Source organism: Hyalella azteca, unplaced genomic scaffold (assembly GCF_000764305.2).
Source record: "Hyalella azteca isolate HAZT.00-mixed unplaced genomic scaffold, Hazt_2.0.2 contig5386, whole genome shotgun sequence".
Taxonomy (NCBI): domain Eukaryota; kingdom Metazoa; phylum Arthropoda; class Malacostraca; order Amphipoda; family Hyalellidae; genus Hyalella; species Hyalella azteca.
The window spans coordinates 1234226-1250452 of record NW_025935579.1 but is presented as its reverse complement, the minus strand read 5'-3'; the positions used below and the strand labels follow the sequence as shown (position 1 = coordinate 1250452).

Sequence of the window (16227 nt, the reverse complement as noted above, 5' to 3'; positions counted from 1 at the left end):
ACACGCTCTCGACCTGCACGGTGTGGTAGCGCGCCCTGATGAGCAGCTGCTGCAGGTCACTGAGCACCGACATCATCTGAGCGCGCGTCACCTCCCCCTGCTGGTAGTCCCGCGGGTCTAACTGCAGGGGCATGTCGCCAACGTCCTGCCGCACACACAGTACCATTATGGAATAGAATTATAGCATAGGCCTATCCAGGCCTAGTCTTCAATCCCGAAGATACTACTATACTATATTATTTTCTACACTTATATTATATTATATTATATTATATTATATTATATTACCTACATTATATTATATTATTTTAATATTATTATTACGATTAAAATCTACAATTATTCCAACGTTGATTTAAGGAGGAGCACGTTTTTCAATTTGATTTTGCATTTTTTCGTTATGAAAAATTATGATGTCGTTTTCATACCTTTTCCGAAACAATGAAAGTTTAGTGATAAATTCCTGTGGATTATCAAATGATAATTTAATATATTTTAAACTTTAATTGAGATTTTAACATCATTCGCATTAATTACACTCATCTTATCCCGCTTCTGATTTCTCACAAGTTCCTCGTTTTTGATCTAACAGCATTGATACAGTATGTGACTACGTAATATCTTAAGACCAAAACATTGTAACTTTAAATTAATCAAAAAATTAATAAATTCACTATTAGGTGAAGAGATTGTATTTAATTCTAAAATGACATAATATTAAATGGTCTGACGTCCCCACCTTAGGGAAGTGATACCAGCCGTGCTCGTGAAGGCGTATGTTGATACGCGCGTTAGTGCGGCCCCCGTGCGTATCGTAGCCTTGAGCGATGCGGTAGCCACCGCCCTGCACACAACCAATCTTTCCTCACTGATATTCATATTAAAGCCACAGTATTTTAAATGCAGTATTTAATCTATTCAATTCAAAGTTATAAATCCCAGGAAGTTGTTAAAAATTCAAACTGTAGGTTTGAAAAATACACAGGGGGAATTGCAGCCATAGTAACGAAAACCAAATTTAGGTAAAATATTACATCAACGTCCATGACACAGCAAAAAGCAAAGGATGCTAGCTTCATGCATCAATGTGTTACATGAACAATACACAAAAATTTTACCTAAATCTATACAATCTACCTTTAAAATCGAATTTATCACAACCAATCATCAACATCTGGCACGAATTATTCGAGTGAACGAGGGAAAAAATTTTAAAGTAAATATAATTATTTTCTTTCTAATTAATAAATTATTAGAATTATTATAATAAACATCATCATCAATCATTAAAATTACAGGTTATTAATTCTTACTTAATTATTAATTGTAATAATTGATTCTTAGTTAATTATTAATTGTCATAATTAATTCTTAATTAATTATTAACTGTCATAATTAATTCTTAATTATGATTTAAAATTCTAATAATTAATTTTAACCTCGAGGATGATGTCTGGCCCGTGCAGCGCCCAGCCTGAGGTGTCGCCTCGCAGCTTCACCCACGTCAGCAGCACCGACAAACTCTGGCCGTACGACGTCAACCTGAGTGATAATATGACGCTGCGCTGTCATCAATAGTTATAAGTTTGCAACTGTCACCTATCATAGGTCTACGCGAAATGGGCCACTACGCGCACATAAGGCGATTCGTGTACATAGGCCACTACATGTACATAGACCGCTACGTATACATAGGCCGCTATATGTACTTATTCCGCTACGCGTACCTAGACGAGTATTGAGAGCAACGCCCATGAGAGCAATACTTGCATCTTTGTTATTCTCTGATGGCCTGCAGCCGGGAAAACGGGACAGCGTCGAAAATTGTATTAAATAAGTTGCGCGTTTATTATCGTTACCAACTTGCTAGTGTACACACCAGCCATGACCGCGTCATGATCACCTGGAGCCGAGGTAGTGTTGAGGGGCGACGAAGTAGTAAGCGTTGAACTTAGCCATGTCGTCGTGGGCGACTTTAGCGTCAGAACCGTCCACGGCGGCAGCGATGACGCGGCGCCCCAGCAGGTCGGAGACTTGCCAGTTGCCGTGCTCCACTACCTGAAGGGTGGCAGGCAGTGATAACCTAATGCTTGTGGTATAAATAAGGAACACGACTGGGGTTTTTTGACGGGCAAACAGAATTGAAAGCTGGCACGAGGAATTATGAGGATTAAGTAATAACTGCTATAATAAAAAATATAATTTTGAGTTTATCGGTTTAACAGAGAGAATGATTAGCAGCATATGATGGCTATGAAAGCACGATGATGGATGCCGGATGATGGACTCAAAATAATGGGCGCAAGATTACGGATTCAGGAAGATGGTTGTTCGATACAGGCTGATGGATGCAAGATGGCGAGTGGAAGTGTGTGGATGCAGTATGATGGATGCAAGAAGATGATGCAGTACTGACGGTATAGACAGGAAGCTTGGCAGCCTCGCATATGTCGGTGGCGCCGTTACAGAAGCACTCTGTGCAGCCCAGGGGGTTGTGCTCGTCCAGGCTGAAGGTTCCCTCCTTGCACACGTCGCAGCGCTCGCCTCGCACGTTGCTCTGTTATTTGACAAGTAATATTACACGGACTGCATTAGGCACGTATTACATGCATGCATATACTTATATTACACGTATTAGGCGCAATAGTGCAGGTAATATTATGCCTAGCGGCAGTCCCCCACCTTACAGCGACAGTCGCCCACCTTACAGCATTACAGCGACAGTCCCCCACCTTACAGCGACAGTCTCCCACCTTACAGCGACAGTCCCCCACCTTACAGCGACAGTCCCCCACCTTACAGCGACAATCCCCCTCGCAGGCGTCGGTGATGGAGCCTGCCCTGTTGCAGGGGCAAGCCTCGCACGAAGGATAATTGCGGTACCCGGGGGCGCAGCGGTCGCACCGCGGGCCCTGTGCACCGAAAAAATAATTCTTCATAGGCAACGATAAGATCAGAAAAATAATAATTTATTTTTCGTAGGCAATGATAAGATCTAAATTTTGCACTCATGACGAATCTGGAGTTAATTAGTAACCTAGTGTGAAGAAGTTTTCAAAACAACACTACGGAGATGCGAAATCAAACAAATCTCTCTCGGAACCATTTGAAGAGAAATTGTTATCTGTGATTTAGAACATGATTAATAATAAAAAAACGACGTATTCATGCAAGCATGAGAGAACGTGTACCATGAATTTCAATAGCTGAGTAAAATTCAAGGGCCCAGACTCACCTCGAAGCCTACACGGCAGATGCAAGCGCCAGGGAAGATGCCCAGGTTGATGCGCGTGTCATCGCGCACACACTCACCCGTCACACCCGGGCCCCCACACCCGCATGGCTCGCACGGCTTCTCGGCCCGCGGTGATGTGCCCTGATAACAGAGTATTGTCATGACGCACACGTACTCAACCAATTGGGGCGTAAATTTATTATTGAGTGGTAATATTATTGGTAACAGCAACAGGACTGTGTGTTGGACGTGATGTTACTGATAATATTAACGGGACTGTGCTGGGCGTAATATTGCAGGTAATATTAACGGGAAATTAATAATTAATATTACTGGTAATATTAACGGGACTATGTGTTGGACGTAATATTAAAGGTAATATTAATAGCAATATGAATGAGGCTATGTTGGACGAAATATTACAGGTGATATTACTAGTAATATTAATGAGACTGTATGATGGACGTAAAATTAAAGGTAATATAATAATTAATATTACTTAGTTCAATATTACAGGTAATATTATTGGACATATATAATGGTCTTGTATGTTGGACGCGATAAAACATGCTCTTATCGTTGGGGGTGAATGAAATCTCGACATTCTACATTTTCCACAGAACTTAGTGGAACTAGTGACTTAGTTAATGAACTAAGACACAGAATTATTAGACACAGAACTAGTGACTTAGTTAATGAACTAAGACACAGAACTATTAGACACAGAACTAGTGACTTAGTTAATGAACTAAGACACAGAACTATTAAACACAGAACTAGTGACTTAGTTAATGAACTAAGTCAATGACGGCAGTTAATGACGCTGACGGAAGAAGTCAAATAATACCGGAACTCGGGGATGGAAACTCCGACAAAAAACATACATTTGCCTTCCGCGTTAGGACTTGGAGGCAGTTACGTCGAAGACATCATTATTAGCTCGAAGATTAACGCAAATTAAAATATTTGAAAATATCTGGTGTTATGAATATAAATCGAGGAGTGCACACCTGTGGTCTGTAGTAGCCGGCAATACAGCGGTCGCAGTTGACGCCCTCGGTGCTGTGCTGGCAGTTGACGCAGACTCCTCCACCCACGTATTCTCCTCTGAACACAAATTTTCATTTATTGCTAAAATAATTTGATGCAAATAATAATATTTTTTACGATGCATTAACAAATCTATAGAGTATCGAGCAGAAGTGATGAGGGGAAATGAACATTCTTTTATTGCTGGCTTTGAAAGCTCCAACACAAGAAATTTTTCATTGAATTATAGATCGTGGGAACCTTAATAAATTTCTTGTGAGTTATTGTTCTTTCATGTTGATAATCAGATCACGCAGTGTTGAAGTATCCTGTAGAATGTGCTTATTTACGCATGACGTTACTAGTGCTAAGTTTAAGATATTTCTCATTCGTCGAGCATCTCAAACTTCTTTTTGTTACAGGAAGAATCTTGTTACAGCATGAATTAGAGCTACGCTAGTCACGCTAGACATTCTAATGTTGTTGTGCTCGAGTATAATAAAGCTACAAAAAGTCTTCTCTACACCTCCATATACCTAATATTAGAGGTAATATTACTGGTAGTATTAATGGGACTGTGTGCTGGACGTAATATTACACGTACATTTGAGTTTCAAACCACGTTATCCGCCGTTGCAACAACCACCTCGGTTTTACTAACTGCGTCTTCACGCCAGTAGTTTACCTGGTGTTGAGGGAGAGCGCATCTTTGGCAGTTTGCGGGTCGTAGCGGCACTGCGTGGCGTGGCCGTGGCACTCGCACGGCTGGCACTCTGCCGCGTCCAGGAAAGTGCCAGGTCGCCATGGCAGTTGGTTGTACATGGCACAGCAGCGGTCGCATTGTGGACCACACGTGTTGTGCTGGCATGAACAGCGCTGCCGGCATCACAAATTTTTTAATTTTTGTCGAATAGACGTATTCACAAAACTTATTACAATGAAAAATTAGTAAATAGACGTGAATGGAGCGTATAGACTAAAATGAAATGAGCAACATTCAAAAGTTAAAATTTCACACGGTGGTAAAGTAAAATTCACAAAATTAAAATTCCTTTTAAATTACATCTATTACTGACACATAAACCGTCCTAATTATTTTCCCGCCCTTTTAAGAATAAAAAAACGATCAAACAGAAAATGGAAAAGAGGCCCTGGCTAACCTGTTGGCCGGTGTCTACCTCGCAGGAGTCCGCGTGACCGTGGCATACGCAGCGCCCCCCCACGCTGATGTCCTTCAGCGAGTAGAAGTATTTCCTGCCGGCGAGCTGAGCGTCAATTCTTTATTTTATACTACCGTTGCGATTAATTTTTGTCAATCATAGTTTGCTGCCAGAGAGCTGAACTTCACTCACTCTAAACTTCCATTGATGTTATCATTTGTCTATGTAAGTTTACATTTGCGTTTCGAAATCATGCGGCAGTTACCTTCAATAGTAAGTAATTTATAGGTTTGCGGCACCTTAAATTTGATTTCAAATGAGGCTAAGTGACAACGGGGTTGAGGCGCCGCCTCTCCAGGGCCTCACCTGGCAACCGCAGGGTCGGGGCGCCGGCCCTCCAGTTCACCATCAAGACTCAGGAGTCGCTGGAAGCGAAGTCTGATGTACCGCGCCGCTGTGAACTCCTGCAGCGCCTCCGACGGACCCGCAGCACCCGGACGACCGTTCACCAGCGACGTGTGCACCTGAACATTTTACGGCATATCAACATATTATTTCAATCTACAGAAATAGTGAATCGCACCGCACTTATTTTGTTAAAGGTTTCCTTCATGCCAACTTCTTAATGTTCAAATTCGAAAAAATGAAAGTTGAGCACCATGCATTCTAATTTTTCAGGCCACTTTAATAGAATGTTTCGTGAAGCTTTCATGATGATCAAAACATATTTACTCATGGAATCTACTCGACACGTTGTTGTAATAGTCAGGTACAAGGCTTTGGGTTCTAGAGTGCATCTTAATGGCAACATTTACGTAGGTTTCCGCTGGCAACTCCTGGGAAACATTTAAAAAAAGGCACAGGATCTCACTTGTTCGAGGAGGCCAACTTGTCATGCACGGGTAGCCGCTACATCAATATTTCTAGTAAATTTATGTCGACTTAAACTTTTGATGGCTATGGTGAGAGAATGTTTCCTAAATTATTGTTTCTAAGTGTTGTTGAATCAGTTACTAATTCTTGAAAACATTATTCAGAATCACCCAGATTTCAACCATGTGCTGAATAAGATACATCTTTCATTAAAAGTAGTACGTCGTATTAATGATGTTTTTTTTTTGCTTTGCTCCTCGCGTGCTAGGGTATTTTTGTTCCTTAACTAATCGTCAACGATACGCATGAGAATTTGATCCAGACTGACAACAGGCCAGCAGGCTTCAAGTTCGGCACCAGCCCCTCTACAGTTCTCAGGATCCTGCCAGCGTGTCTTGGCTAGACCTGCCGTTTTAATTGCGCTAGGGCCTCAAAATAATTTGTACTTTATACATTTTTGGCTGTATCGCTATTTACATAATGTAAAATACGAGTCTTCGATCAATTTGCCGATTAAATTCACTGTTTATTAACTGAACAATTATTTTATTTTCCATTCATCTTCGTTTCTTTAGCCTATAAATAGTTACGCCCCCCATGCAGACCGGCGACGATGAGCCTGTCTCGGCTGCTATTCGTAAGAAATTAATTAAAATATGTTGCGGGAACGTGTGCAACATCGTTGTTTTAAAAGTGAGAGTCAAACATGGGTAACCTATACTGGCAAACGAGAAAGAGGTCAAATAATAACAATGCCTCTTGAATCTTTCAAAGGCTATGAATTCAACTCGCCGCTCAAAAGGTATAAGAACCAGCCTGAGTTGCAGTTAAGAACCATAGTTTCTTGAAAAAATATGTATTTTTACCGTTTGTGTTCAAAACTTTGAAGAAATAATAAACTAGTTAATCATGCAGCCAAGATCAGGTACATACGAGGTAGGCGAATACCGATAACCAAGACAGGAGCCTCACAATAATAAGGCTATCGAGACACGCCTCTAACTTTACGGCTCACCGCTACTCTGACATGATCAAGTGCAATCCGATCAGGTACGTGGTTCACGGTTAGAACTCACAAAATTTTTTAACATAATTCGTAAAAATTTAATGAGTTCCTTCTTGCTGTTTAATTCCCCCTAAGGGATGAAAAAAACAGTAATTTTACGAAAACCGAGCAATGAACATGACCCCGAAAGTACCAGAATGTAAAAAAAAATTATCTGCTTCTTGTCTATAGCACATAGCTAGCCAACAACCCCATATAATGCTACAGAATTAAATGACACTAACCTCACCACCCTCAAAGGGCGTGAGCCTGGAGAAGTACGAGGTGCAGATGACCTCGGTGTCGTGTGTGTACCGTGGCCTGCCGGGCGTGGGCGCTATGCCATATGTGTCACGACAGGCACGGTCAGACACGGCGTAGTACTGCCACGGCGAGTACTGCTTGCCGTCCAGCGACCGCTCCAGGATCCAGTTCCCTGGCCGTGGTGAGATCGCGCTTTTGATGATCACGTACGCCACGTGATAGACCTGCACACGAGAAGCGTGTTTCTTATATTTTTTGATAATATTGTTTAGTATTTTTGTGATGGATTCATAAGGATATATAATAATGACATTTGAAATGTCGCGTGCTTACGCCGCGTGGTACACCTCATCGAGAGAACTGTGCTCAGTTTATATCAGAAAATAATGTTCAGTATTTCTGTGATGTAGTTTTTTGAGAAGAAATATATTAATGATACTTAAAATGCCGCGTCTTCAAGCCAGGTGATAAACCTGATCATGATAACCGTACTTGCTATATAGTATATATCGGTGAATAATGTTCAGTATTTCTGAGATGAGTTCGGAAGGACAATTGAAATGTTGCGCGCTGCTGGTGACAACGACAGCAACAATTTGCAGCATAAATTTCCGGTCGTGCGCCTGTCATTATAATTTTTTGCAGGATATTTGCAATGGCATAGGATGTTTGCATAAAAATACACTTCAGATGAGAGTGAAATTTATTTTCTTAAACTCGTATACTACGACGAATAGGGACGACAGGGGCAGCATGAAGCTATAATCATGCAATTTTGGTCCAAAGTCAATTAACAATACACTTCATCGCTAGTGAAATCGAATATTATCTTGGTAGTAAGTTAAGAAACGCTTGAGTGAAAACAAGGTAAACTTTCATTGTTACGTAAATTACTATAGAGTAGCAGAGTTATTCTCTAACATGAAGATGATTTTTATGATAAAAAATATGGAGGTATCCTGTTTGGATCTTTTTTAGAGCATTTTCTCATTTATGGGAAAAAAGGCGCTATTATGCGCGTCATGTCCGTCCGTCCGCCTGTCTGTCCGTTCGTCCGTGACTTCAAGTTTTCGTCGACGAGAAAATGCGCTCTCTGTCACCCACTGCAGTGAGTACTGAGTTCTATTTTTTCTATATAATGATGAAGCATTTCGATCATTGCACTATTGATCTAGACAGACCACTAGCCGGCGTGGGAACAAAGCATGCCTAGCAATGAGCGGAGGGCCCCGCGTAGACGAGACATTTGCCTCCCACGTGCAGCGCTCGACGTGCGCAATGCGGCGACGCCCTTACGCTGATGCGCACGCGCGGCGCCCTGGCGACGGTGCGTGCCCACGAGCTGTCCTGACCCATGCGCAGGTGCTACTCAGAGACTTCTTTGTGACGCGCGGCGGCCCTTTGTGGTGAAGGTGATACGCAAACAAAGCTAAGGGATGATTGCTTTGAAAATATGGAAAAAGTAACTGTCTTTAAATCGATCCTTGATGTTACCGAAAATTTGCAGTTTGGAAATGAATCATTAATGATGCCTTGAAATAAGCGGTGGCTTTTCGTGCTGAAGTTGCTACAGTCAAAATGCTCACGGATAGCTGCTATATGAAACAATTTTTAAATCTATACTCTTTATATATGCTTCGTTGAAATGTAGTTCGGCGCTGAATTTATAGCGTTGCTGCTGTGTCTGCAATTCCCAGCGAAAACTAGTTTGCAAAAGGTTAAAAAAATCAGTCTATGAAAAAGCTTTAATTGCTAGATCAAGGTTTTAAATCAGTTTAATTAGATTTTTGCGGTAAAAATTTGTCTTCATATTGCGAAGCTTCTGTAGTCGATATTTTCAGAGTCGCACAGCAGTAGGTAATCTTTTTTGTACTTAATTTTTTGATCCTACAATGGAGAATTACTCAAAGAAGATAAGACCAATGCCACACATACATAAATTGTGACGAATGAAGTCGAAAAATTAGATATTCTAACCCTTGTCATGTACTGTTCTTATCATTTCAATTTATATCACTGCGCCGTAATTACACTTTATGGTGAAAACGATTACGATGGCCATATAAAAGTTTTATGAAAATATTTCAGGGGAAAACTGCCCTCAAAATGGTTTGCAAGTGATTCACTGTAGAAACGCTACATGAAATTGCCATTATTACGTAAAACTCGGTGATAGAAGGAAGAGCTTTCAAAAATACCAAGATGAAAAACACGAATCTTGGTCTCTTGAAGAAAAACACAACATGAAATTATTATTAAAATGTAAAATTAGGTTAAGACTGAGGGAGGTTGTCTGTGTCCTAAGATGAGTAATAAAAAAAACGGTCTCGTTAGCTCTGGGTATTTGAGCCTCGGTGAACTCGTGCTGAAGAAGGAAGCCCACGCACGCGGCGCGCTACCTACATATACACTTGGCTACTCCTATGCACATCGACATTCATACCACTCCAGTCACAGTTCATTCAACATATGTGAAATTTAACGCCAAATAATAAACTATAGAAACTAATATAAATTTAAAGATACAGGATTTTGGTAAACCTGATTCCTGACTTTCATACTTGATCTTTTTGAGAAAATTTAAATTTTTTAATCCACAATGACGATAAGGAAGCATTGAGGTAATTCAAGCAAACCTAATAAGACACATCGAGAAACATTGCATTGCATGACATCGACGATGTCTAATGTTGGTGTGGTCGGTATCAAGGATCACTTGGATAATCTGGTAGCTATTCCGAATGACGTGCAGTATGTTGGTATCGTATAGTGACGTGTTGCACTCACCTGCTGCAGGTCAATATCAATGGTAACGTAGTGCACCCACCAGCTGCAGGTCAATATCAATGGTAACGCAGTGCACCCACCTGCTGCAGGTCAATATCAATGGTGACGTAGTGCACCCACCTGCTGCAGGTCAATATCAATGGTAACGTAGTGCACCCACCTGCTGCAGGTCAATATCAATAGTGACGTAGTGCACCTACCTGCTGCAGGTCAATATCAATGGTGACGTAGTGCACCTACCTGCTGCAGGTCAATATCAATGGTGACGTGTTGCACACACCTGCTGCAGGTCAATATCAATGGTGACGTAGTGCAGATGGTCGCCGGCGGCCAGGGACTGGGACTGCCACCAGGCCGAGGTGCCATCGGTGGCACGGTCCACCGGGTGGCGCCGTGTTGGGTCGGGGGAGCGAGCGTCGCACACGCCGCACTGCTCCTCCCGGCCCCGGCCTGGCTGGCTCACGCGGCAGTACGTCTGCTCGGCGATAACTTCCGTGACACGAATATAGTGAGGGATATAGCGACGAATATAGCGCGTGTTGAACCTACAGCGCGTGTTGAACCAACAGCGCGTGTTGGAGCAGGTGTATTGCAAGTGAGGTGGACTGGGAGTAATTATACATTTCTCTTAATTTAATAATACATTTTTAAATTATGTCAATAAATGGAAGTCATGTACGACATGTATGTAAATAAGAAAAGAATAAATTGAAGTCAAGGACGACATGTAAATAAGAAAAGAATAAATGGAAGTCAAGTACGACAATTAAATGAGAAAAGAGATAAGAGAAGAGAAAGAGTTTACATTTTTTTCAAATCCTTCAATGTAAAGGATGCAAATTAAATTGGTTGACGTAACAGTGAAGCGTCATGCCTGCCTCACCTCCGCCTGGCGTTCACCACAAGTGGAATTGGCTGATATGGTGGAAGAGCTCGCCAAGTTCACCACGAGGGGAAAGAGTCCTTTAACTTCTCCAGGTGCGTCCACCATGTTGCTGATATCGAACTGCAAGTCATCTGGTGGAAAAGAGAAGGGCAGGTTTTTGATGTTAAAAACTGCCGCAAACTAAGTGACGATAGTCGTAGACTTCAGTTACTTAAAACTACCGACTACCTGCAGGAAAATAGAAGATTAAGGAATCCTTGAATTGCATGCGTCACTGTATATATATGAGGTCTAATGGTATGAACGTCGGAACAGAGTAAGCGTCAAACCTGAAGTACCCATCATCTATAGTTCCCTGTGCACTCATGTCATTTGTCTCGCGCGCAACTTGACTACATATGCTGCAAAGTAGTACAAGTACTTTTGGTTCCTAAAAACAGCCATCGAATATCAGGACTTCAGCTCACGTTAGCCATGCATGCATGTATGCGATAGCAGGAAAGCTCTTAGAGCGGACATGAACTATTTGTGAACGCGTTTTAGCGACAGAGGCGAAACGATCGCCAAATCTTGAGTCTGGCCGCGCCCGAATGTTTAGAAGATACCTTACATACTACACGCTTCAAGAGGTCACCTAATTCATGGTCCGTTACGGTAAATTATCTATAAATGTTATAATTGGTTACCAATTTTAACGATCATATTTAAGAAACGAAGTGATAATCATAAACACAGGGTAGGACGTTGCTTAGTCATATATCAGGACGTTGTGGTTTCAGGTATGCAGTTCTACACAGACACAAATGTTTTCAACTACACAGAAACCACCTCAGACATAAGTACTTATAACTACATAGCAACAACGTTAGGCAGAAAAGCCCTCACTAACACAACCAATAATAACTACTAAATATGGTGATACCTAGTCGCACATAGACACAACAAGTAGCAATTAAACTGCAACCACATTTGCATAAAGATATGTGTTGTTGCTTAAGGGCCCTGCACATACCATCTCTCGCTCTGAATAAGGAGAGCAGATCGCATGGGCCTGCACACATTCGAACAAATGTACAAGCTAAACATGGGAGACTGTCATAAATTATCGAGCGTATCATCCCACGTTCGTTTGACAGGAGACAGCCTTATATGTCATCTTAAGAACCCTGCACCTGGCGTTGCCTAGCCATGATTATAATATTCAGTTTCTAACTGGTTTCGGATAGAGCGTTAATAATCATATTCTTGATCGAATTATAATGTTACTGTTTGATATTAAGAAATGTTGGGCACAAGTTTTTCTTCACTCCGAGCGATTTTTTAAAGGAGGTAGTCTAGAAAGATTGGCACAATTCAAACAATGAGTATACCGTATTGCAATCGTAAGAAATACTTTCGTGGAACGTGTACCTATAAAGATCCACGTTGGATCACGATTTTGCTATCAAACTGTATCAATAAAATCGGATGATACATCTGAACTATACACAAGTAGTTGGAAAATTCATCACGCAACATCATTAATAAAAATAACGGAGAAGAAAATGAATGAGCTTCTTCAGCATCGAATTGCAGACCACCAAAAATATGCATTGAAGAGTTCAGATGTATTACATTACCCAGGTCTCCGTTCACAACAATAGTAATAAATTATTAATGGATGTATGCCATTATATTCGGCATCACGAACCGAAATAACGGTGCTGTACATAGTGAAATGCCTCACTTGCCCGCTCTAACGGCACATCTTTGTTCCATTTAACAGGTTTAACAAAGATTTTCATGTAATAATTTTTTATAAATAATATCTAATATTATTATATATTAAATAATAGTACTTATTAAATTCACCGGAATTAGACTTGGCTAAAACGAAGACGTTATAAATTGATCTATTGTTTGTCACTGATTTAAAAAAACAGTAATGGAGCAGTCAGATTCAACTTTTACAGCCAAGCTGTAATGGAACAAAGTAGAAATGCTGTGTTTCCTTACCTTTATATATAATTTTTTACCAAGACTTTACTCCAGTAGTTATTTCTTCACACTGCTTCTTTCGTACTCCTTCCGTTTTCATACAATTCAATTAATCATCGGCCTACCGTTAAAAGCGCCTGAGTAAATAGAGCAATGATACTGGTTGGTTCGTGAATACTTCCGACACTAATACTATTTTGATGGCTATCCATCATACCTGATTGAAATTGTCTCCGTCAATGCCTGTTTTGAGTTTAGTCGACATTCGGCTTTACAGTTTGCCCAAAAAAGTACAGCGACTCTTGAAGTTTAATAGAGCATCTGTGAGTGGCTCTGTCATGTCGCTACAATAAAACAAACTTAAACAATGATCAATAAAAATTTATTTAAATAGTTTATCAATATATAAAATAAGCAGTAAACATAAAATCAACCACCATTATTATTTTCTTATAGCAAAATAGAAGCCATATACTAAACTCTTGTTCGATTTGGGCACGTGTTGACTGACTCCTTAAGATAATTCTGCAGTGACTCGAATTTATGTCTCGCACTATCTTTACTTGTGAATGTCGAAATCAATTGTATTAAACCTTCAAACTCGTTGATCATCAATCTCTGTAACTATATGTAAATTAATTAACTTGAATTCGTCGACTTATTTCGGATTACATCAATTTCACTATTAAATAATAATAAAAATATTCAGTCAGTAAATCGTCAATTCTCAAGCACGAATAATATTTGTGTAATTTCTGAATAAAAAAAAGGTTAGCAAATGTCGAAAATACTTTCATGTTTAAATTGTGCCATCAAATATAGTGAATTTTGTTTAGAATGCCCAGTGGGGCAACATCAGACAATCAGGCGTTAGCTTCATTTTCTGGGCATCGTTGCTGTGTTAACATCTGCTGTGGTAAGCTGCTAAGGTCTCCGCTAGAATTTAATTACTATGATGTAATACAATATTTCAGTGTAACGGTCATAACTGAATTACTAATTGTGTTCTCTGTATTCTTTTTATATTGTTATATTTTAGTCCATGTCATGTCTATTCTAGCGACCGCAACTATACGTACAGGTGTTGGTTGGCGTCATCATTCTTCAACCCATAAATAAATTAAATGCATCATATTCTTTACTTCAACCTACGTAATATTTACATCAACTAATTCGGGAAGAGGGACGGCCATTGTAACTTCTAACACAAAATCTCAACCACCATTAGAAAAACCACCACTTTCCTCAATTCTTAATCTTCGCCTCATGTTGAAATGTCAGCAAAAAATTGCTAAATCTCAATTTACATCACATCATTGACATCTAAATAAAACTTAGTCATTGTGGTCTATGAGAAGGAGCTTTTTCGAAAGAGGGTGAAGCTGTTGGAGGGTACCAATTCCTAAATTTTTCATTTCAACCTTGCTCTATTTTTTACCATTTCGTTAATTTTACTCTTGCACTACTTATACCTTTACGTTATCCCACCACTTCTTTGCACTGAGGAGATCAACATAGTCCACAACGGTAGCAAACATCTTGCACTCTTTAACAATTAGGGCAACGTGGGGCAGCGCGCCCCCCACTTTTTGTAAACTAAATTTTTGATGAAGTTTTAATTGATACGAGGTGGTTCTTTGTTTTGTTTAAAGGTGCAACTAATGAGGAATGTATGATGTGAATTAGACGCCTATAGAGTTATTCGATTTTTAATGAAACACTATTTTGTAAAAAGTGTATCTATAGTAATGGAAAAAAACTTTATTTAGCGGCAAAAAAATTTTTATCTGGACTAAAACAGTTATTCGCAAAGAACTTAATAACGCAAATATTTAGCAAAACGTAAATCCGTACACTTCATTCCAGTGAAACTGTCGACCGGCGGTAGAGAACACGGACCAATATCTGCCATACTTAGCGAGAAACCCGCTATGGGCCCGTGACCCGCAGTGGGCTCGCTGCCCCATGTTACCCTACAATCCGACTCAGGTGCAGTGTGCTGCAGGTCGCAATTACAGAGGTAGCGGACGACCTGCCACAACGCTGCCACAGGCTGCCACACTTTCACTAGGTTCATGCCACGCTTCGGTGACGCAGCTCGATCAGGCATTCCTCAGTCCCTCAAAGATAATCTCATCAAATCGGAAATATCACAAAATAACTCGTGAAATATTTATTACTTCAGCCAATAGAATATTCTTAAGTAATGACACTAATATTAATTTTTGCGTTGTGGCAATCAAAGGGAAAACAGAAATAAATTCATGTAAGTGGCTCCATTTAAGCAACATGAAGTTTCGACTTGAGGAATAGGTAAATAGCATGCACAAACGATGACCTAAGAGGCAGGAATAATTAGTCGAATAAAATATATTGCGTTTTCACAGCAACAAAATATCAAAGTTTTCATATTGTTTGTTTCGTCTATTGCCAAAAGATAATTATTCGATCGAAAATAATATTTTCACGAGAGATACATCGAATTTTATTGATTACCGCCTGTGATTTTTGAGCAAGAGAGTAGAACTTCCAGCTTTTTATCCATCATAACTAAACACACCATAATCTTCCCTAAAAATCCTATTACGCCTAATATTCACTGCGTGCTTGATCATATTTGGTGTAATTTTTATGGATCAAACCCAGAAACAGCCGTTATTGACTGTAACTTATCAGATCATTTGATTACTTTCTCTTATTTTGAAACTTGGTTTTTGACTGCTCAATCTAGGAAAAAAAACTCGGTTTATTAATGCTAACTATATTGAAAAGTTTAGGGAGAAAATGAACCATTTTTTCTGAATTTCAAACTAATATTGATTAACCGAACATTGTAATGCAGTCTTGTGTGGCCGAACTTTCCCAAATTTACAATGCATCTTTTTCCATCAAGTTTGTCACGATTAGAAAACATGAGCCTCTTTGGCTGACCGCAGAAATAAAGTCTGTCATCAAGAAAAAAGCATAAACT

At 40.0% G+C, this 16227-nt stretch overlaps 1 protein-coding gene across 1 annotated transcript in view; it reads right to left on the bottom strand.

Moving 5' to 3' along the window:
- The window catches only part of LOC108668909 (laminin subunit alpha-2), a 74285-nt gene that overhangs the window by 50254 nt on the left and 7804 nt on the right, over positions 1-16227 (bottom strand). Inside the window, exons 2-15 of the mRNA XM_018156167.2 lie at positions 11277-11410; positions 10674-10868; positions 7588-7830; positions 5791-5948; positions 5425-5518; positions 4950-5140; positions 4246-4342; positions 3236-3376; positions 2796-2912; positions 2417-2557; positions 1904-2058; positions 1440-1542; positions 740-844; positions 3-145 (exon numbers count right to left, since the gene is read on the bottom strand). Of these exons, the coding sequence (XP_018011656.1) occupies positions 3-145; positions 740-844; positions 1440-1542; positions 1904-2058; positions 2417-2557; positions 2796-2912; positions 3236-3376; positions 4246-4342; positions 4950-5140; positions 5425-5518; positions 5791-5948; positions 7588-7830; positions 10674-10868; positions 11277-11410 (2017 nt within the window). The remainder of the gene's footprint in view (positions 1-2; positions 146-739; positions 845-1439; positions 1543-1903; positions 2059-2416; positions 2558-2795; positions 2913-3235; positions 3377-4245; positions 4343-4949; positions 5141-5424; positions 5519-5790; positions 5949-7587; positions 7831-10673; positions 10869-11276; positions 11411-16227) is intronic.